Source organism: Chiloscyllium plagiosum, unplaced genomic scaffold (genome assembly GCF_037043375.1).
Source record: "Chiloscyllium plagiosum isolate Xiang-an unplaced genomic scaffold, Cpla_swu_hap1 HiC_scaffold_10, whole genome shotgun sequence".
In the NCBI taxonomy this organism is placed as follows: Eukaryota; Metazoa; Chordata; class Chondrichthyes; order Orectolobiformes; family Hemiscylliidae; genus Chiloscyllium; species Chiloscyllium plagiosum.
Window position 1 is genome coordinate 69,375,608 of NW_028270148.1, and position 27,587 is coordinate 69,403,194.

The 27,587-nt window shown below is 38.6% G+C and overlaps 1 protein-coding gene across 6 annotated transcripts in view; it reads right to left on the reverse strand.

Annotated features, from left to right (window-relative positions):
• Positions 1-387: 387 nt before the first annotated feature.
• Positions 388-27,587, reverse strand: part of LOC122552899 (exportin-1) — an 81,452-nt gene continuing 54,252 nt past the window's right edge. For 5 of the 6 annotated variants that reach the window (XM_043696079.2, XM_043696078.2, XM_043696081.2 and 2 more), the window contains 6 exons: positions 18,023-18,217; positions 9,405-9,573; positions 9,180-9,314; positions 6,762-6,921; positions 6,581-6,677; positions 1,752-2,873 (listed from right to left, as the gene is read on the reverse strand). In XM_043696079.2, coding sequence (XP_043552014.1) covers positions 2,727-2,873; positions 6,581-6,677; positions 6,762-6,921; positions 9,180-9,314; positions 9,405-9,573; positions 18,023-18,217 — 903 coding nt within the window. In that variant the 3' untranslated portion in view covers positions 1,752-2,726. Of the gene's footprint in view, positions 778-1,751; positions 2,874-6,580; positions 6,678-6,761; positions 6,922-9,179; positions 9,315-9,404; positions 9,574-18,022; positions 18,218-27,587 lie in introns of those variants that run through there. The other variant, XR_015758464.1, reaches the window with a different exon arrangement.

Below are 27,587 nucleotides of genomic sequence, written 5' to 3' on the forward strand. Positions count from 1 at the left end.
ACTGCATCCAATCTTACCTTCAGTGGCAGGCGACATACCAATAAGTGTGCGTTTAAGATTGTACACACCTGTAAATATATTTAACATTAAAACAGGTAAATGGACACTATTCAATAAAGTTTGTAGAAATTAGTTTCTTTTGCATTAGATATTGAGATGGTTCTTGAGCAGATTCACTCCTTGTGAATGTACATTACCAGTTACTACTTAAGCTTCTGATTTACTGTAATTAATATTAATGCAGTTACTGACCAAGATATGGTTCTAAATTTAATGATGCATCTGAACAGGAATCTTAACCAGATTTTTTTTGGGGGGTGGGGCGAGTTTAGCTCAATGATTCCTTGGAAACCCACTGATCTGTTCCAGTCAATGACCCAAAACAGATAATACACAAGTTTTAATATGCCAGATTAATGTACATACGTTTTTCATAAACTGTAAATTATCAACTTAATCCTGTATATTTTGATTAGAAGAATCCAGTAAATAATCCTTAATAGCTAAGCATGGTTCATTTCACATTATGGCCAATCAACAGATTATTCTTAACCAGTAGATGCAAAGTAGAATATAGTAAATGACATGTTGGTTTTTCCATCAAGTCGTCATCTGGATAGCTACTATCAGTTCTGAAGGAGGATCACTGGACTCAAAACAATAACTCTTTTCTTTTCACAGATGCTGCCAGACCTGCTGAGTTCTCCACCAATTTTTGTTTCAGATTTCCAGCACCAGCAGTTCTTTGCTTTATTTTATCACCATGTGGTGTGAAATCTAGGAATGTAATCACAACAGAATGCAAATACTTTAAATTTCTTCAGTAAGCTTAAAACTCAAATTTTAAGATGACCGAAATCATTGTCTGCATTTTAATACTAGATAAATACATTGCATTCACTGGAGTAGGTAAGCAAGGGGCTAGATGAGTACAAATCCACAAACTAAAAACAGATTAACAAAGCCAATTAAATACAAATTATTCACTGGGAGTTATGTCTAGAGGAACTGGGAGAGAAATTGATTAGGCGACATTTGATCATTGCATATAGTTGTTCTACATAACACAAAAATGGAATGTAGGCACAGTGTAAAAAATGTTTGCAACCAAGATAATCACATTTGAGGTTGAACATGCACGAAAAAAAAATTACTAAAGGCAGTGACCCAACAGTCCTTTAAAATTCTGAATAGGGAGAATTAGAAATTTATGGCAGTGCCCAAACATGGGTTACAAATATAAAAGTCAATATTTGCAAAAATAAATTTAAGATATACTTATTTTTAACTGGAGGGTAGAATGTGAACTCACTATTGAACAATGGAGGTGAACAGCATAAGATGTTAGGAGGATATGTTGAGGAATGAAGAAACAAAAGGAAGTGCTGATCAGCTGAATGGAAGCAGGGGTAGGAGGCAGCTGGTGTGAATACAAGTACCTATTATAGGTAAGGTGGGCTAAATGGTCTGTTTTTGTATCGCAAATCTTAGTAATGCATTCTGCAGAATAGTAATATTACACCAATGAAGAGAATGGAGTAAGTTGCATTTGAAGTTGTAGCATCATCCAAAGTAAAAGATCTAATTCAATGTGTTGTAAATATTGTAGCAAATGTGGTTCACAACTGATGGATAAATGTCAGCAATGTTAAAACACCTGCCAAAATTTGATAGTACCAGTGAAACAATTGAGAAATTCAGGTGAATTTTATTATTTGGAGAACAAAAACAAGCAATATCAAAATCACAAGTCAGATTTTAAATGTAAACCAAATTTATTTTGCTCTTAAGTAGTGTTCTTGAAGCACTACAGCATGGTAAACAATGTAAATTAGTACAAGTCATTTCAAAAGCCATCAGTATTTCCATGAGCTGTTTATAAAGATGCAGCCTATGCTAACTCGATAAATATTTAACCACTTTCACTTAGAATTAATGAAAGCTCACAAATGAGCAACACTCCTCATTGAGGAAAACAAAAAGCTGTTGTCGACAAAGCGACAGCACATACATAGACAAAAAAAATTCATAAAAAATAACCAAGTGTACTGTGTTCCCAAGTCATTCAAGATGCTTTACACTGGGATGATATGCACATGATCTTGCCGCAAACCCATCTGGCTAGAATTGCATTAATTCAAGTCAAGCATTACCATTTCTTCCAACTACCCATGGATACAATTGATAAGCAGCACTGGGACATGCCTGACAGACAACCCTTTTGAACATTGCTTCCCCCCATAGATCACTTTAATTCCTAGGCTGCAAAACTTAAAGAAAGGCTACACTATAACAAAGTAACACACCTAATTAAAGAAATTGGTGATCATTTCCAGAAAATAATTCCTATATCTGTTGTACACTTTGCAAACAGAGGCACAAGCAAAGTCCACTTCTCAGCTGTCCTCTGTTACCCCCTCGCAAAACCATAAAATGGGGCACAAGTGATCTTTAAAAAGTGATTTAATTCATATAACTGCATGCAAATCTAAACAAAGATGACAAAACTTTTAATTTATAACAATGGAAAAAAGGTATTACACAAGAAAACTGCTTATAGAAATTGCATACTAAGTAAAAAGAGCTACCAGGTGACAAAGGGTTTAATATACATATATTGGCATCGTTTTTGGTCAACACACATAGATGTGCAATTACCTTCTGCAAAGCTACATTAATGGTGGCTGAACAGAAGAAATAGCACAACTTGGTTTACTCCATATGTTTCAATCAACCATTTCCTCTGGAATTTCATGTGGGTTAAGAATACCAGGAACAGACATCTGAAGTTTATGCTTTTCTTCTTGGGCCTGTCGTAAAGCAGCTTCTCTCTCTTCCAAGAACAAGTCAGCACTATCTTCCCCAGCAAATTCCTGCAGACAGAAACATTGTTAACAGGCAAAAATAAAAGAATCCAGTTAATAACAATTGTCTGTCATGTTGAAATTAGACTAATTCCATTCTTCTGCTGCAAAAATAGCAATTTCAGTGCGCATTATATCATATTGACTTGTGCCAATATAAAAGTAATCCTAAAAACCTACCTATGTTGCGCTGCAAAGTAGTGTTCTTTCAGAATAATACAGTAACCTTTAGTATATTACATCCTGAAAATTGTGATTTTATATGAATCACAATTTCTCATAGGAATCAATGTTAAAATAGTTATTACTGCACAAGGTATATTTAAATAACCTATGTACAGGTTGAAATATTGTACCCTCTGTGCATTCTTTGCTGAAATACCTTACAAAATAAATACTATAATTTTGTACATTGACTTTTCTTAAGGTTCAAATTGAAAAGCTATATCTTCCTAAATATCCTTGGAATATTAATGTAAATAAAAATTTAAATGCTTTAAGTGTTTAAAAAAATTGCGAACTTAACATTGTTTTACGCTAAGTATTATCTCGTGGCAGATTGGTTGACTCGGAGCAACTGAATCCCAGGTCTACCTGCACTAACCAACTTTTGCCAATAGTTGGCACCCAAGAACTGAGCACAAATTTGGAATAGAAGCCAAGAGCCAGAAAATGAGCAAGTTACTAGTGGTAGCAGAGGTGGACAAAAAAAAAATGGACAATAGGAACAGGAGTCAGATTAAAGGGAAACAAATATGGGCTTCAGATTGGAGGGCGAGAGCAAGGGAAGTATTGAGAAAAAGTGTGTCATGTGTGCATGTCAGGTAACAGCACAGAAGTCTGTGGCAAGCAATATTAAAAAGTGAAACACTCAAATTTAAATGGATATACTAACACTTAACAAGGTTGCCTATTTACACTTCCATGGTTACTGCTTCCAGTATTTGGCTGAGACGGGCAAAACTACAAATTGAGTACTTCCTTTAAATGGGCATTCATGTGCTTGCTTATCCAGTAGGTACTCGATGTCAATTTTAGAAACAGTCGTCATTTTTAAAACACAAATTAGAATCAAGCATGAGTAGGAACCCTGGCCCACCCCAAAATCATGCTACAATTTGCTGTTAGCAAAAACTAAACTCTAGGGTTCAAATCTGAAACTTTTTGTAACTAACTACTAGGAATGTAGTTAAAACACTCTGTAGTATAGCTCCAAGTCAAATGTGAGAAACCTTGTACAGTGTTTAATTAATGTTGGGCAGGCAAGCTTTAATGAAGGTATTCATTTAGAGAATAACCACACAAGTTAAAATCTGCATACAACTTTGTTAAGAAAAGAAAACGTCTTCGCCTTTTCTATAAATAGCTCACATCATAAAATTCCATTTGCTCAAATATTTGGAAAGCCAAATTTTCTTTTTCACAAAACTACAAATGGATCAGGAATGAGTCTTGGTTTCATAATCAGATATGGAATAATAATTCTGGAAACAGATCAATGAAACTGGACTGGTTTTGTTACACAGAATAAAATCTCTATGGTAGAACAATCTGCATTCATACTTAAATAGATTCTGCAAGCAACAACTCAAATTTGTGAAAAGTGACTGGAGAACAATGATAAGTTAGAAACTATTAGAAAATTACCTATACTGACTCTCAACCAACAATAATGAGGCCCACCATACATAAGGAGCAGCATTAATTTTACAGTCATAGAAACAGACTCTTTGGTCCAACTCATCCACGTTAACTAGATATCCTAACCTAATCTAGTTCCATTTGCCAGCTTTGGTCCATATCCTTCTAAATCCTTCCTATTCTTATACCCATTCAGATGTCTTCTAAATATTGTAATTGTACCAGCCTCCATCACTTCCTCTGGCAGCTCATCCCATACACACACCACCCTCGGCGTAAAAAGGTTGCCCCTTGGGTCCCTTTTCCCCATCCCATGCCCTATGCCCTCTAGATTTGGACTCCACCCCCTGCTCTCCATGGAGAAAAGACCTTGGCTATTCACCCTATCTACGCCCTTCATAATTTTATAACTTCTATAAGGTCACCCCTCAGCCTTCGACACTCCAGTGAAAACAGCTCCAGCCTATTCAGCCTCTCCCTACTGCTGAAATCCTCCAACCCTAGCAACATCCTTGAAAATCTTTTCTGAACCATTTTAAGTTTCACAACATTCCTGGAGCAGGGAGACCAGAATTACACACATTATTCCAGAAGTGGCCTAACCAATGTCCTGTACAGCCACAACATGATCTCCCAACTCCTATACTCAATGCACTAATCGATAAAGACAAGCATACCATATGACTTCTTCACTATCCTGTCGACCTGGGACTCTACTTTCAAGGAACCATGAACCTGCACTCCAAGGTGTCTCTGTTCTGCCACACTCCCTAGGGCCTTACCATTAAGTGTATAAGTCCTGTTCTTTCCAAAATTCAGCATTGCACTTTTATCCACTCCTTGGCCCACTGGCACATCTGATCAAGGTCCTGTTATACTCTGAGGTATGACAAGGTTGTTGTTGGCTGTCCACTACACATTCAATTTTGGTGTCATCAGCAAATGTATTAACTATACCTCCTATACTCACATCCAAACCATTTATATAAATGACAAAACACAGCAGACCCAGCACTGATCCTTGTGGCACACCGCTAGTCATAGGCCTCCAGCCTGTAAAGCAAACCTCCACCACCCTGTCTCCTAACTTCGAGCCAGTTCTTTTTTCAAATGGCTAGTTCTCCCTGCATTCCATGTGATCTAACCTTATTAGCCAGTCTACCATGCAGAAGCTTGTCAAACGCCTTACTGAAGTCCATTAGATCACATCCACTGTTCTGCCTTCATCAATTCTTTTATTACTTCTTCAAAAAACTCAACTATGTTAGCAAGACATGATTTCCCATGCACAAAGCCATGTTGACTATCCCTAATCAGTCTTTGCCTTTCCAAATATGTGTAAATCAGTCCCTCAGGATTCCCTCCAGCAAATTGCCCACCACCGATGTCAGGCTCGCTTGTCTATAGTTCCTAGCTTTTCCTCATCACCTTTCACAAATAATGGTATTAGGCAAGAACTTTCAAAAATTGATTGGGGTCAGATTTTGCAGGTAAAAGGATGGCTGGGGAATTGGAAGCCTTCAAAAATGAGGTAAAACGTTAGCCAACCTCCAGTCTTCTCACTTATGGCAATTTGTGATACAAATATCTCAGCAAGGGACACAGTAATCACTTCCCTAGCTTCCCACACTTCTAGGGTACATCCGATCAGATCCTGAGGATCTCGCCCCCTATCCTTCCTGTAGGATCTATACCCTGGAACATTAAGCTACTGTCCTGTCCATCCCTTAGCCTTGTTTCTGTAATTGCTATGGCATCCCAGTCCTATGTTCCCAACCATGCCCTGAGTTCAACTGCATTACCCGTCAGGTCTTTCGAACTGAAATGCAGTTTAAATTTATCAGTCCTACCTCATTTTCTGCTTTGTTCCTGCCTGCCTTGACTATTTTACTCTAACCCCACTTTCCTGTTAGTAAGATCAGCTCAGGCTCAAACAGTTAACACATCTCATCTTTTTTTATTTGTTCAGGAATACAATTCAATGAAACCTGGAACTCTTACAACATTTTCATGTAACTACCTTGGTAGACAATTTAACAAAATTCCAATATTTGATTATTCTTAATCTTCTTTACCTTGATTTGCACAAGAAAATCTCTCAAATGCTCTTTAAAAGCTGCAATATCCTGATTTAAACTGAAAAGGCCCGTTACAAATAATTTCACTTGTGCCCTGTTTGGAAAAAAAGAAAATTCAGATTAGGAAGTAAAGTAACAACTGATTAAAGCAAGCTTTTTAAAATCAAGACCAACATACTCTTGTAGATGTGGAAAAGCAGATTTCAGCAGATTGGCCACATAATCCTGAATGAATACATGATTAGTGACAGGATTTGTCGGGTTAAGAGGCACTGATATTTTTCCTTCCTCCACCAGGTTAAACATGTATGCAAGTATTGATGCATGCATTGTCAAACCTACAAAAAAAAAAATAGAACGTTAAAAACTAATTTTCACATGAACATTTGACTTCTAGATGCAATTATGCAAACATTTATCTACAATCCTGTATTTCACAGATAGATTTGGTGAAAATTAGTTTAAAAACTTTAAAATCAGTTACAAGCAATCTAAATTGCAGTATATCATACTCTCAAATGGCAGAAATAATGACTGCAGCATTCAGATTTTATTATTATATCCAGCACCAATTTCTAATCACCAACTATCATCTCTCAAAGCTTAATTCTGAAATTAAAATTCTTCCATGGCTTTATCCCTACTTTTCTCTTTAACATTGTCCGTATTCCTTAGTTATAAGTTTTGCCTCTTATTAAAAGTAGCATTTTACATCAAATATATTACAAACCTGTACACTTACACTAAAGGTAAGTTGTTGATTTCTTTGCAGCTAAGCATGTGACAACCAACCTAACTAGAAGATGGAACCAAGAGTTGGAACATTAAGGAGATATTGAGGGGATCTGGTGGTATACTGATGTTGTCACAGGACTCAAAACTCAGACTCTGGCTAATGCTCAAAGAACGTAGATGGATTTTATTTAAATTATTTGTATCCATTACTGAAATCTAGCCTCAGTAATAGTGACCATAAAATTTACTTTGATTGTTGGAAAAATCCATCTGGTTCACTAACGTCCTTTAGCAAAGGACATCTGTCACCCTTAACTGGTCTAACCCATACATAACGTTCATGCCATTTCAGAGGACAGTCACTTCTAGGACAAAAAAGGATTGCCAGCAATACCCACATTCTGTGAAACATGACATTTTTTAAACGTCTGAAGTATCTTTTATTTTACAACACTGGAAACAGTGTAAATTGTATCTTAAAAAGGTGACAACTTTACTGCTTAGGAAATAGCATAACAGTTTAGTTTTTACTAATATATCCTCACTTATAATGCCAAAGTATGGAACAGTTTTTTGTATCAATAATTTCATAAGCAACTTCGCAAAAAACTAGCTAAGATTTGTCAACCCTCAACTTTATGTTGAATTTACTTTCAATCGTACATCACAGAAACTGAAACACAGGCCACTTCTACCTGTGAGACAGTATGAACTTGCAGTAGCAGGACCTGATTCCAAAAACCCTTAACGTTAAAGGTAAACCTACTTGCCTTGAAGACAGACTTCTGATTACATGGCACCAATTAACCTCTCAGACAGACCAAAGTACTTTACATTTCAGAAGAACATGATCTGGTGTAATCACAATTGTAAAGTAGGACAGTCAGGAGTCAAATTGCACAACCAAAGTCAAACAACTTTCATGTTTCTGTTATAACGCGGTAGTTCTGTTCTCATGCAATCCCATGTTATAAGAAAATTATGTAATAGCAGCACCATTAATTTAAGTGTTATAACCAATACACACTTTAAAAATTCCTTGTTTAGAAAGTGTCCCCAATTCATCAATCGCATCACAGTAGATTTGCATTAACGAAACGTGCGTTATAGCAGAACAACCTTTCATTGCTCAGTAAATCAATGAGTTGTAATTTTATATTGGTGACAACATCTATTGGATCTATTCTTAACCTTGACTGCCCCAAATTTCAAAATTATCACATCTTCAATGTTATCTTTGTGAATCTACATTTCTTTTTCGTGACCCCAATAAGTTTGCCCAAAATGCCAGTATTCTAGAGGCATCAAAACCATTACAGTCTTAAACTATACTTGCTGTATAATGTTGTTAGAATGAACTAATGGTTTCAAAATTTTTGGTTCATTTCACAAATTATTAATTTGCAAGAACAAAACACGAAAAAAGGAAATCTTATGAAAGATGAAATTAATGCAGAAGTGGTCCATGGAGTCAAGTGGCAAATTGACTACCAAATTGCTACTTGCATAATTACAATTGTAAAGGTTCAGCGTTTTGCAGATAGTCTTATAAAGAAAGATGCTGTACAAAACCATAAATATGAGAACACCTAACCTTCGATTCCTGGATTATTTTAAATTAATTTTAAACAGACAATTGTTGGGAAGCTGCAGTAAAACAAATTAGTAATTAGGAAGGAAACAAAAGAATAATTTACTCAACGCAGACATTAATTACATCACCAAAGTTTCCCAATTCCCCATGCAAATTACTTTTCAAATCAAACTTCTCTACCAATCTGGAACAAATATTTAGTTAGTTGTAACCAAATTCTAAAACAGTGAAAAGAAATAATCATTGCTACTTATGCAATGTGCTCACCAGCAGTATGAGATGTATCTGTGACAACAGAAAATATATGTTGAAGAATATCACAAAAGTATGTCTGATAGAAACTTTGGGCAGCTGCCTCTTCTTGGGCAACATTTTGTAGCAGAGTATAGAGGATTTGCAGACCTATTATATAAAACATGGTTGCAAAAAGTCAATGGTCAGAAACAAAATTATACATAGGAAATTTGATTAAAAAAATAAAGTTAAACAAACCTGTATCAGCAACATTTCTCATTGTGTGCTTAAAAGCCCATATTATAGAATCTAAAACTAGCTTAAATTGTGCTGGAGGAATGGCTAGGAATGCTGGGAAACAATGTGAATTTACAGCTTGTAAAAGTAAGAAGAAATTTGTTCGATGTTCAGGATATTCCTCGAAGTCCTGAAATTAAAAAAAAAGAAATAGTTGAGACATTACGGGAACTTTAGAAGAATTCAGTTGAAAAGAACACAAACATTGGAATCTCTACAGCACCAAGTAGTAAAATGCCACTGTACACATGAAAATTCCTGATTATGGCTGCATTCCTTTCAATTAAAATAGTTTTTATTTTGAAAGTGTTAACCCTTGGACACAATAGTATGCAGTCATGCTACTTTCCACCTGGAAATAGGCTAAGTTTGCAAACAGATTCTGCACGGCCAAGATCAGCAAAGACAAATGTGGGACAAAAGAGAAGGCAGTTCATAAATTTAGATATTAAATACAAAATGAAGGAAAATACCACTTCCTGATGATGCACAGCTTAAAAGCCTACAAATACATTAAACTAGTTTTGAAGATCTTTTCAACCCTACTTCACACTGCAACATTCTCAAGTAAGTAGCATCCCTGGCCTCGAACAAGTGATTTTTCTTTAGGAAAATGCCCAGAATGCTGGAACAAGCTGTCACATTTTGTCCCATGTATCCACTCATGACAGCAGGGGAAACTCTGTGTGGGGAGTTAGACAATTTACGTGTTGCCCACAACTTTTTGGGTCAGTGTAGAAGAAATCCAATACAGCATCCTAATATGCATTTAGAATGGAAAAAGCTAAAGACGAAATATTACTCTTAATATCCCTTAATATGCAATAGGAGAAAGTGAGGTCTGCAGATGCTGGAGATCATAATATGCAATAAACAATTAGTTTAATTTTGGTCATCTTTGCTTTCAAACTAGAAATCCTTAGTGGATTCAAACCAGAAGTCCTTTTTGGACAATTATTCTCATTCCTTACGGAGGATCCTGAGGTAGCAGCAGAACCATGCACTTTGAAGCTTACCGTATCAGTTTAGAACTGAAAGGATGGACTTTGGGGGCAGCTATCTTGCTCAAAATGTTTACAACTACTCACCTCATGATACTAGCTCAGATTTTGCAATCAATGGCAAAATGACATGGCCCACCAAAACAGGAAACTGCCCATCAAACTCTCTTTAATTTTCTATTAATGTGGGCAGCCAGTGGGTTCTAACATGCTATTCTCCTTCAAAGTGCTGCACTGCCATGAAACTGGAAAGGAACATGGCTCGTGAACAAATTTGTTTCTGTGTGGCATATTCCTTATTGCTGTGCAATCACACAACTTTGAGAAGCTTGATCTCTTCAAACATTGAGTGATCTGTGTGGCATTAGTTTCCCCTTTCCCAACATTAGTTTAACTCAAATCAAAAAGCTGTCCAGATGCCCAGCTAAAGTGTAATGAATAAACAGGATAATAACCAAAGTTCTCAGATAGCAAATTAGGAATTAAAGACACTGCCTATTTTTTGCTTTCATATTTTAGAGATCAAAATAAATGATCAGCACATACCTTAATAAAATCTAAAATTAAAAATGTGCAAATCACAATTGGAAAAATTATGAAGTCTACTCCATTTATAAATCCAGTTACATTGCATTGAAAGCCTCCAACACTCCAGGGAAAATCACCCCTGCATATTCAGCCTTTTGGTATAACTAAGCTCTCCAACCCTGGCAACATCTTTGTAAAGTCTTTGCTGAATCCTTTCAAGTTTCACAACATCTTTGCTATAACAGGGAGAACAGAATGTACTAAGTATTCCAAAAGTGGCTTCACCAAAGTACCGTACACCCGCAACATGACATCCCAATTCCTATACTCAATGCACTAACCAATAAAGGCAAGAACACCAAATACAGTAGCACCTCAACATACGAACGACCCCGTTCACAAACAAATCGGTTTATGAACAGGATTGTACGTAAAATTTTGCTTCAACATACGTACGAAATTCAAGGTACGAACACAAAAAGCCAGTGTGCAACCATGTGGTTTCAATGTTCTGCTTTGCTACGCGCTTGTTGAATGCAAAAGCTCTTGGGCCCTGCGTGATCTCATTCAGTTAGTCTTTGGCACGTGCGCTGTGAACAGCGCTCGTTGCTACGTCCAAACATCCTTACGAACAATGGGAAAAATTGATTCAATTCGCAAACTTTTCGGTTCGCGAACCGGGTCCCGGAACAGATTAAGTTCGTAAGTCGAGGCACTACTGCATCTTCTTCACTAACGTTTATACCGTGACTCCACTCAAGGAACTATAAACCTACACTCTAAGGTCTCTCTGTTCAGCAACACTCCCCAGTCCTTACCATTAGTGTATTAGTCCTGGCCTGATTTACTTGTCCAAAGTGCAGCACTTCATATTTATCAAAATTAAACTCTACCTGCCACTCCTCAGCCCAATGGCCCATCTGATCAAGGTTCTGTTGTACTCCAAGGTAACCACCTTTGTTGTCGGCTGCACCTTCAATTTTGATGTCATCTGCAAACTTACTAACCATACCTCCTATGTTCACATCCAAATCATTTATATAAATGACAGAAAAGCAGTGGACCCAGCACGGATCCTTGTGGCATACCAATGGTCACAGGCCTCCAACCTGAGAAGTAACCCTACACCACCACCATCTTCTACCTTTGAGTCAGTTCTCCCTGCCTTCCATGTGATCTAACCTTGCTAACCCGTCTACCTAATGACAAACCTTGGTGACCGTCTTAAATGAGGTCAACGTAGATCACACCCACTGCTCTGCCCTCAATGCTCTGTTACTTCTTGCTCATTTTCCCAACTTCACCAGTCTCAAACAGATCTCTTTCCTCACTGTCTCCCTGGGTCCCTCCCAACACACCCTTCCTAGTTTAAATCCTCCTGAGTAGCTCTGGTAAGTCTCCCCACCAGTACACTATTCCCCTTCCAATTTAGGTGCAATCCGTCCTTCTTATACAGGTCACTTCTACTCCAGAAGAGATTCTAATGATCCAAAAAGTGAGAGTACTTCTTTGCATCAGTTCCTCAAACACACATTCAGCTGCTCTACTCTCACTAGCTCATGGCGCGGGGAGCAATGCAGATATTATTACCCTTGAGGATCTACTTTTAAAATTCCTGTCTAACTTCCAATATTCTCCCCAGAATCTTGTAGTTTTCTTTTCTTATGTTGTGAGTTCCGATGTGTGCATTGTCCTCCTGCTGGTCCTTCTTCCCTTTGAGAATATTCTGCACCCTGTCCAAGATATCCTTGATCCTGGGACCAGGTAGGCAACAGACCATTGAGGTCTCATTGTCAACCATTGTTTGTCTTTGCCTCTGAATAGAGTCCCCTTTCACAATCGCTTTATTTGGAACCTGACATACCCTTTGTTACAGTAGAAACCTGGCTGTCAGTGCTCCATTCCCCCTCATCCCCTACATTTTCCAAAGCAGCATTCTTGTTTGAGACACTGGCACTTGTTGCCTATCCCTCCTACCTTGCACATGTGTGGGTTTAATGTTTCAAAGAGTAACAACATTGAAAGCCAATTGTTTTATGTTATAACCGCTGGCTCATGAATACTTTTTAATGAATAAATCTACCATTGGCCACGACATAAAAATGACTTTTTTTTGAAACCACAATATTTCTGAATATACTCAGCTTAAGTCAAGCACTTTTCAGCCATGATATGCTACACTCATTGATCGTCAGTCTCAACTTTTTAAGCCAAATAGCTGCTTTACTTCTCAACACCTTGGAATGAATGGGATCAAGAAAGCCATGTTTCAGGCTTTTTTTTCCTAAGAAGAAATATCCTCACATGGTGAATAACAAAGATGGAGACCATCTACACCAAGCATTCACTCTTCAACATACAAGCTCGCTCAATTTTGAAGGGATTCTGAGATTTCAAAAGGTTGATTTATATGACAACATCCAAAGTTATAATAGTCATCTACTTTCTTCACATTTTTTTTCCTCTGCTGAAACTATGTTACCTGACAACTGCATTTTTAACTCATGAAGAAATTGTTTTATGATTCCCAACAATCAGAACGATTTGACTATTCCTATAATTAGAAGGCTGGATGAAATTTTAAAACCTGGTCAAACACCTCATACTGAAGTAAAGCTTAGCATAGTTTTTTGCTTTTTTAAAAACTGCAGCCAATCATCAAATTATTTATAGCACACCATCACTTCCCCAAAGCTCCTATCAAATTGCCATGCACTCCAGTCTCCAATTGCTTTCGCTTTTCATCTTAACCATTTTATTTTAAATTAATATTGTTCATATTGGCTTAAAGGCATCAGTTACTAATCAATATTAAAATTATCTGATTGCATTGCTTCTCATTGCCTCAATTTTATATATTTCAGCATGAAGCATTAATAAATGTTGCTTTCAATGCAATTCTCAAAGAAAAAGCAATGGTAACAATACAATCACAGAATTGTTACAACACAAAAGGAATGCATTCATTCCATCACTGCACCAGCTCCCCAAATGAGCTATTGACTTAGTGTCATTCCCCTGCCTTATCTTCATAACCCTGCATATGTTCTTTTTCAGATAATAATCCAGTTGCCTTGTGAATATCTCTGTCACACTCAGTCAACACATTCCAGATCCCAGCTACCTACATCATGAAAAAGTTCCTCATGCCTCAATTAATCACCTTAAATCTGTGCCCAGGTTTTTGATGCTTTTACCAATTTTTTAGATTAATACATTACTCTTTAACCTCAAGTACATGCTTCATATCCAGATATAAAGCAGATTATCTCCTACGTGACTGCCTGCATTGGTCTCACGGGAGCATCCTTACTGCATACACTGAGATAATCTATAGTTCAATTTTAGAAATATAACTTTCAGTTTAATGAGACAATTGAAATCATCACCTCTTCTAAATAAAGGTTGGTGCAAGTTCTAGTAAATGTTAAATCCCAGTTCATCCCAATGGAATCGGTCTTAAATATTTAGGATAAACTGTAAAATTGACCTTTTCACTTGCATTTTCAGATGATTATCAAAATAGAAGGCTGAAATATCTGCAAGTGCCTTCAGTAACAATAGTCAAAAAGGATACTACTGTGCCTTCTCCCAAAGTCTGCACTACATATCCTGCCCACCAAGATAAGCATTCACCAAATAAAAAGAGGGTATAAACCTGAGTATCTTGATTAATGTTAAATAACTCCACACCAAAACAAACGAACCCCAAAGAAGTGTTTTCTGTACAACTATGACATTAGCATCTACTCAAGTGTGGAAGGTCATAAGGGTTTAGCCAATCTGTCCAAATCTACTCCACCGTCTAATTGAATCACAGCTGTTCTAATTATGACCATAATGCCATGCTCTTGTGCCCTGCACTCCCTCGATCTAAAAACCATCAATTCTCATGTCAAGCAAAAAAACAGTCCAAGTCAGCCTTAAATATTTTTAAATCATCTAGCCTTCATTGCTCTCTGAGGAAGAGTCTAAGAATGACTCTTAACTCTGTCTTAAAAGGGAGGCTCTTATTTTTAAGACAATGCTCCCTAGATCTAGACTCCTTTATCAATGTGAAACATCCTCTTAATCCTCCTCCGGATCGAAGATTCCTCAAAGTAAACACGTTCATCCCAGATATAAGTCTTGAGAAGCTTCTGTGAACAGCTTCCAAAAGCAAGTATATTCTTTCCTCAAGTTAAACCAGCAAAACTGGACATAGTACACTCCCAGATGTAATCTCACCAATGCTGTACAGTTTTAGCAAGAGCTCCTTACTTTTAAACTCTATCCTTATACTTTCAGGGTAACATTTTGTTGTAGCACACTGGAAATTCAGCTGTCCTATTCCTGGAGTCATCAGAAAAGTTAATAGATTTTATATAAAATGCAGAATTCCTTATTTTCTGTCTTTCAAACTCAGGTTGACAGAAAGCAGGGACCAGGTTTCAGCACTCAAGAACTTCTATTACAAAAACTCAAGTTCTTACTACAGATAAACAATTATGAAACATCGGCATATGACTCTAACCCCTTAAAAACCTCAATTTACACACACACACACACATGAACTGGTGTTATGGGCTAAAGCTATAACTGGAAAGGCAGTTCAACAGACCCTGGCTAGATTTGCCAAGACGTTCCCTTTGCCAAACAGAATGCTGCTTCTTGATCTTCCTTTTCCAGATACTTTTACTTGCTTGCAGGAGAATTAGTGGCAGAAGCCAAACATGGCAGTGAATGGCTGTTTCAGAGACTGGAGGCTGTTGTCTATTGTGCATAGATTGTAACAGCAGGGAGAATATGTTGGAGTTGTACAAAACCTTGGTCAGGCCATAGCTAGGAGTTGTTTGCGCACATTTCTGGTCACAACACTATAGGAAGGATGCAATTACACTGGAGGATACAGAGGAGATTCAGTATGGTATGCCTGGAATGCAACATTTTAGCCATGAACACAGGTTGGGTATGCTCGGGTTGTTTTCTTTAGAGCAAAGGCGGAGTGGGGACCTCAGAGATATTTAAGATTACAATGGACATGGACAAGGTGGATTGGAATGAGGTGTTGCCTGTAGGTAAAGGGTCAATAACAACTTGCATACTTCTAAGGTGAATGACAGGAGATTTAGAGGAGTTTTGAGGAATATATTTTTATCCTTAATTTTAAATGCATTGCCTGGAAGGTAGCACAGGCAAGAAATCTCAACTTTTAAAAAAGGACATGGGTGTACACTTGAAATGTCAATTTTCAAGGCTATGGACCAAGTGCTGTAAAGTAGGATTTATGGCTCATCAAGTCTGCACTGACTTAAGGGCCTCTCCTGACTTGTATGAAGCACAGGTACACTTTTTATAAAGGTTAATTAACTAGTTAATTAGATGTCACTGCTGAAATCAACAGATGATGGGAAAAACAGGGTTTCAGGCCTGAAATGTTTTCGACCACAGATGAAAGTAAGCACCTTCTCTTCCAAGGTATGGCTTCTACCCTGAATATTCGCATCCCAAGCTGTTCCGCTGTCTGGGAGCTAATCATATGGTTGCTGGCAGGCAAGGTAACTAAGTGGTCATTGATAACTTGTCACCATTTCATTGAACAATCAGCTACTTAATGCCAGCCAAATATCTCTGGACTCCATCTGCAACTAGTGCCTCCCACCAACGTTTGTATAAAGTAGCAATGCATGCAGCACTTGAGTGTCAGGAAACTTGCTTTTATAAAGTAAAGAAATCCTTCAAAAATCCATGATCTTTAAATCAGTTATTTTCCCATTTCAGTCTGCAATCAAGAATATTGTAAAAGAAAGAGGTACGGACTTTACAATTTTATTTGCCTTCTTAATTACTGGAGGAAAATTACCCTACCCATACTTTGCACACAAATCTAATCTGCTAATCATAGTTTTAATCAACCTCAGTGAATTAAGACAATTGTGGAATTCATCAAATAGTGTCATTAAATCACACCTCAGTCATCATCTGCTCAATTTAGGTATCAGGATAACAATTGTTTCATACCTTATTACAGCCTTGAACCGTACACAAGAGCTGAGGGGTGACATAAGGTAGGTGGCCTCAATGCAAAAGTAATTTGATTGAGTATGGTAAAGAACCTCAGAAAAGTTGAGGTCAATTGGAATCAAGAGGGAATTCCTCAAATTGTTGGACAGATATTTGGCAAAGGCAGGAAGTTGAGTCAAATCAATCACAGCCCATCACATAAGTACAAGAATTCCCAGAAGACTACTTAGCCCAAACTTTGTGAGCTGCTTAATGACCTGTATTTGTCAGAACAAAGTTCAGAATTGCTTATTCCCCGAATTTCAGTATTAACTCACTTTCAACAATCTGGACAAAGATGGGGTCACCTTTGGAAAAGGTGAGGACTGCAGATGCTGGAGATCAGAGTTGAAAATTGTGGCACTGGAAAAGTGCAGGTCAGGCAGCATCTGACGAGCAGGCGAATCAACATTTTCAGCATAAGTCCTTCATCAGCCACATTCCTGATGCAGAGTTTATTGCCCAAAGCGTCGATTCTCCTGTTCCTCAGATGCTGCCTGACCTGCTGTGCTTTTCCAGCGCCACACTTTTCAATTCAGAACATTAAAGCCTCATTAACAAGGCTAAATGTGGATGAGTATTTCAACTTTCAAGAAACTCAAAATCAGCAGTATTGTGGTTGTAGTACAATAACAATCACCAAACCTCAATAATCAAAGAGAGGCAGAGGCAATATCACCTCAAGTTCTTTGATCACTGATACAAAAATCTAAAAGCATCGAGAGGGCATATTTCTGATATTTGTGGATACTTTCCAGAGCATCAATGGATGGACAATAAATGTAGACATGAATCTCTCATTCTGGGAGCAGAGTATAAAAAGTGACAAGCTGTCAAAACCTCAACAGTACCAAATTTTAATTTAAAAACCTTTTATTTCCAACTTAAAATCCATGCATGATTTTTGTAATTCCCATAGCTCAACACATGTCTGGGTATGCTATTTTCTACCTATATTTAAAGTCTGTAAATACAGGATCCTTGTATCCAATGAACCGTTTACCTTACCTTGTTAATCATATTTAAAGTGCATTCGAAGACAGCATCAAATATCTGAGGAATTTCAGAAGTGATATGTCCACCCAGTTTATTCACAATGGTTGCCATGGTGCTAAGTACTTCTGGTTCTCTAGCAGCTGGCACATTCCTCTGGTAATCAATAAGCACTGCATCCAGCAATGGAGGAACAAAATTTTCGCCTACCTACAATGATCAACATTGTAAAAATTAACTTTTTGCACAAGAATAGGACAGTTTAAACAGTAATAATTCTTGAAAATAATCAGTAGTCAAGTCTTATCTCCACCCTAGCTTGTCAAACAAACAATTTTTTTGTTATGATTGTTACATAGAGAAAAATCCTATGAAATTGCAAAAAGAACCTCAGTATGGCATTGAAAGCGTTTACATCAACCTCCTCCAATAGAAGATCCAATGTTAAATGACTACATTTAACCTCTAAACAGTAGTTTTCATTGTGATGACTTATAATGTTAAATGTACTGCAGCATACTTCTTCTATAATACCATAGATGTTGGTATCAATCTGTTACATTAGGCCGTAAAGTCTGGGCAAACTCAATAGTGTGTACACAGTTACAGACTTTAACTACCAAACGCCGCTGTAGAGGTATTCTGAGATTCTCCACCACCTAAGCCTGTCAGCCATTTATATAAATGGAGTGATTAGCATGATATACATGCATGGCAATATCAGCTACTTGTGATAGATGTCCCTGAGCCAAACTGAATTTGCACACATGTGGCTGATTTCACTATGTTCTGTGCAATAATCTCACATTGGTTGTTTATGTACACCTCCTGAGGTTCAAATTCTGAGTGCACCAACTGTTTAGCTGAGGACAGACAGTACAGGCTCAATTTGGATTGGGGAAGTAAGGAGGGGAATGGAGTGCTGACAGCACCGAGGACTTTCCACCAATCTGGCATTCAGCGATCACTATTTCACTGAATGCCAGAAGGTTGGTTAAATAGTCCAATCCTGTCGACAGAATGCATCAGTCACTCGGTAATGGCATAGCACTGCCATGTAGAATTTATGCCTGTGCTCCTTTCACCACCTAGAAGCTGGGTTCTCTTGGCACCAGTTTACACCTCTCACTTCAGCTATCCTGGCTGATTAAACTCCCCTACTGGCTGTTTCTTTCCTTTTGTACAGTTCCTCATTATAGCCAGTTGAAACTTTATTGCTGGAACAGCACAGCAGGTCAGGCTGCATCCAGGGAACAGGAGATTCGACGTTTCGGGCACAGGCCCTTCTTCAGGAATCCTCATTATAGCCAACCTTGAATTAAAACTTGGCTAATGGTAACAATTCCTGCATCATTACTGAAAATATAACAGAAACACAAGTTTCACAACCACTCCTGCACCGCATGTGAAAAATGATCAGCTTTCCTTTGTATCTGAATTGTAAGTGAATATCAATACCCAATCATACGCAACTTGAAAAGACAATGCATGATTTAAAAAAAAAAATTTCAGGATTAAGATAATCAGATTTTGAGTTACAGTCCCAAAGAAATGAGGGGTGATTTGTTGCTGACAAGAAACTAATTGCAGTTGAAGATGCAAAAGGAATGTAATCATAGCCAAGTCATGCTTAAACAATGCACACGTTTTCAACTTTACTGACATTTGAGACACATGAAGAGGCCAAACCAAAAAGGTTCACTTCAATCTCAAGATCTTTATGGCCAAAGTAAAAAAAAGTAGAATAGAATAACATTAGGCTGACCAATAATCCTAAGCATTCCCGGTCACTCCCACCATCCTGATCAGCTGAAATTTGCAGCCTGAAATTTCACTCCTTGAATCAAACAAATGATTCAAGCTCAAGCCCAGCATTCCTCACTGCCCTCAAAATGATATCCAGACTCAGGCTGAGACCCAGACAACTCTTGCCTCAACTTGGCTAAATCATGGACCCAGTCCCAACTGACACATTCCTCACTCAAGTGAGCAGAGTAATAGCTTCTCAGAACTTGCTTCATCATAGTCATACTCTCCTTCATGCTGCGGGAACAGCCAGAAATACAGATTTCCTCTGCCCCACTCTTGGCCTATTCAATCATTGATTTTGTCTCAACGGGTAGCAAAACTGGGAGAGGGAAACTACGAATGGAGGAACAGCTCTTCTCAGATCCTGCTCATGTGTAGGGACCTATTGCTCTGATTGGTTATCCTCATGATTCATATCATAGAACACAGAACAATACAGTGCAGAACAGGCCCTTCAGCCCTCAATATTGCGCCGACCTGTGAACTATTCTCAGCTCATCCCCCTACACTATCCCAAAATCATCCATGTGCTTATCTAAGGATTGTTTAAATCTCCCTAATGTGGCTGAGTTGACTACATTAGCAGGTAGGGCATTCCATGCCCTTTACCACTCTGCATAAAGAACCTGCCTCTGATATCTGTCTTAAATCTATCACCCCTCAATTTGTAGTTATGCCACCTCGTACAAGCTGACGTAGTCATCCTTGGAAAGACACTTTCACTGTCAACCCTATCCAATCCTATGATCATCTTGTATGTCTCTATCAAATCCCCTCTTAGCCTTCTTCTTTCCAATGAGAACAGACCCAAGTGTCTTAGCCTTTCCTCCTAAGACCTTCCCTCCAGACCAGACAACATCTTGGTAAATCTCCTCTGCACCTTTTCCAATGCTTCCACATCCTTCCCAAAATATGGGGACCAGAACTGTACACAATATTCCAAGTGTGGTCTCACCAGCATTTTGTATAGTTACAGCATGATTTTGCCGCTCCGGAACTCAATCCCTCTACGAATGAAACCTAACACATCGTATGCCTTCTTAACAGCACTATCCACCTGGGTGGCAACTTTCAGGGATCTATGTATATGGACTCCAAGACCTCTCTGCACATCCAAACTACCAAGAATCCTTCCATTGACCCAGTACTCTGCCTTCCTGTTATTCTTCCCAAAGTGCACCACCTCACATTTAGCTGCATTGAACTCCATTTTTCACCTCTCAGCCCAAGTTTGCAGTTTATCTAAGTCCCCCTGCAACCTGTAACATTCTTCCAAACTGTCCACTACTCCACCAACTTTAATGTCGTCTGAAAATTTACTAACCCATCCACCTATGCCTGCTTCTAAGTCAATTATAAAAATGACAAACAGCAGTGGTCCCAAAACAGATCCTTGTGGCACACCACTAGTAACCGGACTCCAGACTGAATATTTTCCATCATCAACCACCACTCGCTGCCTTCTTTCAGAAAGCCAGTTTCTAATCCAAAATGCTAAATCACCCTCAATTCCATGCCTCTGCATTTTCTCCATCAGCCTACCATGTGGAACCTTATCAAAGGATTTACTGAAATCCATGTATACCACGTCAATTGCCCTACCCTCACCTACATGCTTGGTCGCCTTCTCAAAAAACTCAATGAGGTTTGTGAGACACGACCTGTCCTTGACGAAACCATGTTGACTATCTGAAATCAAACTGTCGCTTGCTCGATGATTATAAGTCTTATCTCTTACAATCCTTTCCTACAACAGAAGTAAGGCTCACTGGTCTATAATTACCTGGGTCACCTCTACTGCCCTTCTTGAACAAGGGCACAACATTTGCAATCCTCCAGTCCTCTGGTACTAAACTTGTAGACAACAACGACTCAAATATCAAAGCCAAAGGCTCTATCACCTCCCTAGCTTCCCAGAGAATACTCGGATAAATCCCATCCAGCCAAGGGGACTTGTCTACTTTCACTCCTTCTAGAATTGACAACACCTGTTCGTAACTAACCTCTATCCTTTCTAGTCTAATATCCTGTACTCATTCTTCTCCTCTACAATAGTCTCCTGTTCCCGAGTGAAAACCAATGAGAAATATTCATTTAGCACCTCTCAGATCTCCACAAGGTCCACACTCAACTTCCCACTTCTGTCTTTGATTGGTCCTATTCCCACCCCAATCATCCTTTTATTCCTCACATATCTATAGAAAGCTTTAGGGTTCTCTTTTATTCTATTTGCTAAAGACTGCTCGTGTCCTCTCTTTGCTCTTCTTAACTCTCTCTTTAAATCTTTCCTAGCTGATCTGTAACTCTTCATCGCCTCATCTGAACCATCTTACCTCATCAACACATACAGAAATTCTTCTTAACAAGAGATGTAATTTCTGTAGTAAACCACAGTTCCCTTACCTTATCACTTCCTCCCTGCCTGACAGGGACATACCTATCAAGGACACACTATCTGTTCCTTAAACCAGCTCCACATTACCATTATCTGCATCCCCTGCATTTTGCTACCCCATTTTATGCATCCTAATTTTTGCCTAATCGCATTATAATTGCCCTTGCCCCATCGATGACTCATGACCTGTAGCACGTACCTATTCCTTTCCATTGCTAAACTAAACGTAACCGAATTATGGTCACTCTCTCCAAAGTGCTCACCTACAACTAAATCAAACACCTGGCCTGGTTCATTACCAAGCACCACATCCAGTGTGGCCTCTCCTCTTGTCAGCCCTTCGACATACTGTGTCAGGAAACCCTCCTGCACACATTGGACAAAAACTGATCCATCCGACATACTACAGTTATAGCGTTTCCAGTCAATGTTGGGGAAATTAAGGTCCTTTATAATGATCACCCTGTTCCTTTCACTCCTACCCAGAATAAATTTTGCTAATCCTCTCTTCCACCTCCCTGGAACTCTGCGGAGGCCTATAAAAACTCCAAGCAGTGTGACCTCTCCTCTCCTGTTTCTAACCTCAGCCCACACTACCTCAGTAGATGAGTCCTCATCAAAAGTTCTCTCAGCCACCGTTATACTATCCTTGACTAACAAGGCCACGCCTCCTCTTTTACTGCTTTGCCTGTTCTTAATGAAAGATCGAAACCTTGGAACCTGCAAAATCCATTCCTCACCCTGCTCTATCCATGTCTCCGAAATGGCCATAACATCGAAGTCCCAGGTACCTATCCATGCTTCAATCCTCGCCTCCTGCCCCATCCCAGGGTTTTCAGGAAAAGCATTCATCTGTCACCACAATGTATTTTGACACTCACCCCCCAACACAATTTTAGTCTGCTTGCCCTTGAAACTAAAACTGCAACTGTCAAAGTATTTTATGACAAAAATTGGGAATGTGATTAATTGATTCGGTTTACAGACAACATAGAAATAGTTGGCAGATGAAATGGAATATGAAAGAATGAGGTGAGGGAGATGTATAGCAAGTTAATTTATATATATTTTAATATCACACTGTAGAATTAGAATTTTGAAGTAGATTTGAACTAGATTTTAGTCTGTGCATATAAAAAGGGGATGAAGGAGAGGTGGGGGTGGGAGGATAGGGCAAGAGCAGGTGCCGAGCACATGGTGGTGATGGGTGGGTGGAAGAAGAAAATTTACTTGCAATGCAGAGGTTTCTATGAGCTGACAGAATAAACAACAAACAGGATAATCTTGCTTTCAGTTAGAACGATCTGGAATTTTTTTTGCTGCGGCGGGAGGGAAACCCATAGCTTGGGAAAGGATTTCAGCTTGGAAAAGTACTGGTTGGCATTAGATGCAAGAAATAGTTTTCCAACCAGAGTTAAGTCATACAAGTTAAGAAATGGGTTACCCCAGTGTAAGGAGTTCAGTTGGCAAGTTCCAGATCAGAAAATGTTTGGTTAGAGGGGTTATTTGGAGCTTGGAAAAAAAACTCAGCTCAGTTGTATGAAACTCTAGAGGCTATTTTCAAGACTGGGAATTTAAAACTAGTTAAATCAAAACTACAGATACAATAGGAAAGAGACTTTTTCTCTCATATTATGAGAATTGTAAAGGGATGCTATTGGGGGTAGATGGAATATTATATTTTTAAACTATTTTGAAATCTTTCAAGTTGTGATGTAAACAGCTAGATTACATTTAATATTTTCCTCTGCATATAAAACCTGTTTTCTTATTAAATTATTTTTAAAAATATGATCTATCAAGCAAGATTTTAGTCTGGGATGAGAATTTTCCTGTAGTAAAATAAACTGGGATCATAACAGGTGACAACTTCAGCAACGTATAGGTGAAATATAAAACCATAAAGGATAAAACATTGATTTCAGCTGTACAGAAAGAAAAGTTGGTAATCTATTTGGAGCGTGGGTTCAAAGACAAAGGGATCATAGTTACATAAGAAATAAAAGAACACCAAATTGCCTATCATAAGCTGCTCCTTCATTTATGGTTCCCACTCCACTTCTCTACAATTCCCTGGGACCAAAAATCTTTTTAACGCAGCCTTAAATATGTTCAGTGATGGCACATCCATAATACCCTGGGAGTGAAGAAGTCCATAGGGTTGGAAAGCTTTAGAATTCTCTATTTTTGAAATTCTAGATTTTCAATTGCTAAATATATACACAAGACAAGTCAGTGGAATAGTTTGGATGAAATGCAGAAAATACAAGTGGTAGGGCATTCAGCCCTTCAAGCTTGGCCCACCATTCAATACATTGGCTGATCATCTAATTCAGTACCCTGTTCCTGCTTTCTCCCCGTACTCTTAATCCAAGTCTTTGAAATCAATGTTTTGGCCCCAACAGCTTTCGGAGAGAGTGAATTCCAAGGCACACCACTCTGAATGAGGGAATTTCTCATCTCAGTCCAAAACAGCCTACTCCATAACCTTAAACTGTCAATCTGATCCTGGACTCCCCAGTCATCAGGAATATCTTTCCTGCATTTCTTCCATCTAGCTCTGAGAACTGCATAGGTTTCAAAGAGAGCACCCATCCCCATTCTTTCAAACTTCAGTGAATATAGTCCCAACAGATCCAGCCCCTCTTCATAACTCAGTCCAGCCATCCCAAGAATCAGTCTGGTAACAGTTGTTGTACTGCCTCTATAGCCATATGGTTCTTCTTCAGATAAGGAGAACAGAGCTGCACACAGATCCAGGTGAGATCTTACCAAGGCCCTGTACAACTGCAGCAAGACATTTTGCTCATGCACTCAAATCCTCTTCATATACAGGCCATGTGTCTTTCTCACTGACTGCTGCAGGACAGAGGTCTCATTGCAACTCTCCCTTTCTTAATCTATTGTCATTCAGGTAATAACATACCTTCCTGTTTTTGCTACCAAAGTGGATAACCTCACGTTTATCCACACATTCACTACATTTTCCCATTCATTCAACTTGAGTCACACTGGAATATCTCTGCACCCTCCTCACAGCTCAGTCTTCAACCCTGCTTTTGTCATCTACAAACTCATCTAAATTATTAATATATATTGAGAATAGCTGGGGTGCAAGCATTGTTCCCTATGATATTCCAGCTCGTCCCTGGTCACCACTGAGAAAAAAGATCTTTGTATGCCTACTCTTTTTCAGTCTGCCAACCATTTCTCTATCCATGTTCAGTACACCATTCCCAAAGCCACGTGCTTTAATTTTCCTTGCTAATCTCTTAAATGGGACTTAATCAAAAGCTTTTTTAAAGTCACAAGTAAACAACATCCATTGGCTCCCCGTATCAACTTTCCTACTTATAGCCTCGAAAACTTCCAGTAGATTAGTCAAGTATGATTTCCTTTAATTAAATCCATGCTGACTTTGTCCAATCCTGTCAGTGTTTTGCACTGAAACCTTTGGCCCCACAACCGATGATGTCTGGCCAATCGACTTACAATTCCACTTGCTCTCTATCGTCTTTTAAAATAATGGGGTTAAATTAGCTGTCCTTCAAATAGTCAGAATCTACAAATTAGCTGTTTTTCTATACAGATGCTGCCAGGTTTGTTGAATATTTCTAATAGGGACTATTTTATTCTTCGAGGAGAAAGTGAGGTCTGCAGATGCTGGAGATCAAAGTTGAAACTTTATTGCTGGAACAGCACAGCAGGTCAGGCAGCATCCAGGGAACAGGAGATTCGACGTTTCGGGCACAGGCCCTTCTTCAGGATTCCTGAAGAAGGGCCTGTGCCCGAAACGTCGAATCTCCTATTCCCTGGATGCTGCCTGACCTGCTGTGCTGTTCCAGCAATAAAGTTTCAACTATTTTATTCTTTCACAGCAAAGGGAAAAAAACATTTTTGTTTTTATTTCAACTAACGCTAAGTCCCAATGGACAAAATTACCAGAAACCATTTAAGTATAAATGTAAAAAGCTAGGAGCTGATTAGAACAAGTTAACATGTTTCTGTAAAAAGCAGATAATATATAATCAAAAGGCAAGGAAGAAATAATGTCTAGTAAGCTCAGAGCATAACAAGGTCGACAATACAAATTTCAAACGAATTATGTGGGTTGATGCACAGTCATTCAAGTTCAAAGGTTGAGACTGCAAATGGAGGATAGGTGAACAAAGGGATTTAATATTTATTAAGTTTAGAAAGTGGAAGCATGGTCATCACAGAGGTATGATGTTTCTTCATGTGGGGGAAATCTAGAACATGAGGCAATTGTTTTAAATCTGCTACCCATTATCCTAGAACAGAGATGAGGAGAAATTACTTCTTTCAAAGAATCGTACATATGTGGAATTAACTATCCTAAAGTGTGATGGATGCTGGGACATGGAGTATATCTGAGTTGATGGGCAGATTTTTTAATTCTTAAGGGGTTGAAAGGTTATGGAGAGTGACATTGGTGCCTAGAGGAGATCAACCATTACTGTACCAAATGGCGGAGCTGGCATGAGGGTCTGAACTGCCTCCTAATTCTTATGAAAAGAAAGTCAAGGATGAGGAGCGTCAAAAGGTGTGGCGGTAGAAAAGCGCAGCCAGTCAGGCATCGGCCCAGTCAACGTTTAAGCATAAGCTTGAAGAGGAGCTTGGACTCGAAACATCGACTCCCCTGCTCCTCAGATACAGCCTGACCAGCTGTGTTTTTCCAGCGCCACACTTTGTGACTCTGATCGCTAGCATCTGCAGTCCTCACTTTCTCTAATGTGAAAGAGTGGTGGAAGGAAGGAAGAATGGAACGATTGAGGCAAGAAAAATACTTGGGATTTACAGCATCTTCACATAATGGTTACACATCCCAAGGTGCTTTAAAGCTGATGAATTTAGATGCACCATTGCATAAGTTAGGGAAACATGACAGCTAACTTCTTGCTGCAAAAGCCTCCAAACAGCAATAATAACTGGATGATACTGTTTTAGAAAGTCAGAGAATAAATGGTGTTCGGGATATGGAAGTATTACTGACACTATACAGAATAATAGCTAGACCACTGACAATTGGTCAAAAAGACCAACAGGTTGGCAGAGGTCAAATCTGAAATCAATTACAGCTACTCACAATAAAGGAAATTAGCTACAAGAAATTGGCTACAAGAAATTGGATAACTTTGGAGAATATTCCCTTGAAAGTTGAGAGAGTTGAAGGCAAATCTAGAAAACAATGCTAAAATGAGACAACGTAGATGGAAGTCAACATTTCAATGAATGGAACTTTAACATAAAAGACAAAGCTCTTCAGACTAGAGTGAGATACCCCATAAACACAGATACACAATCAACAGCAAATCTAATAAAACTTGCTGAAGTATGGGCTTTAAAAAAAGGACA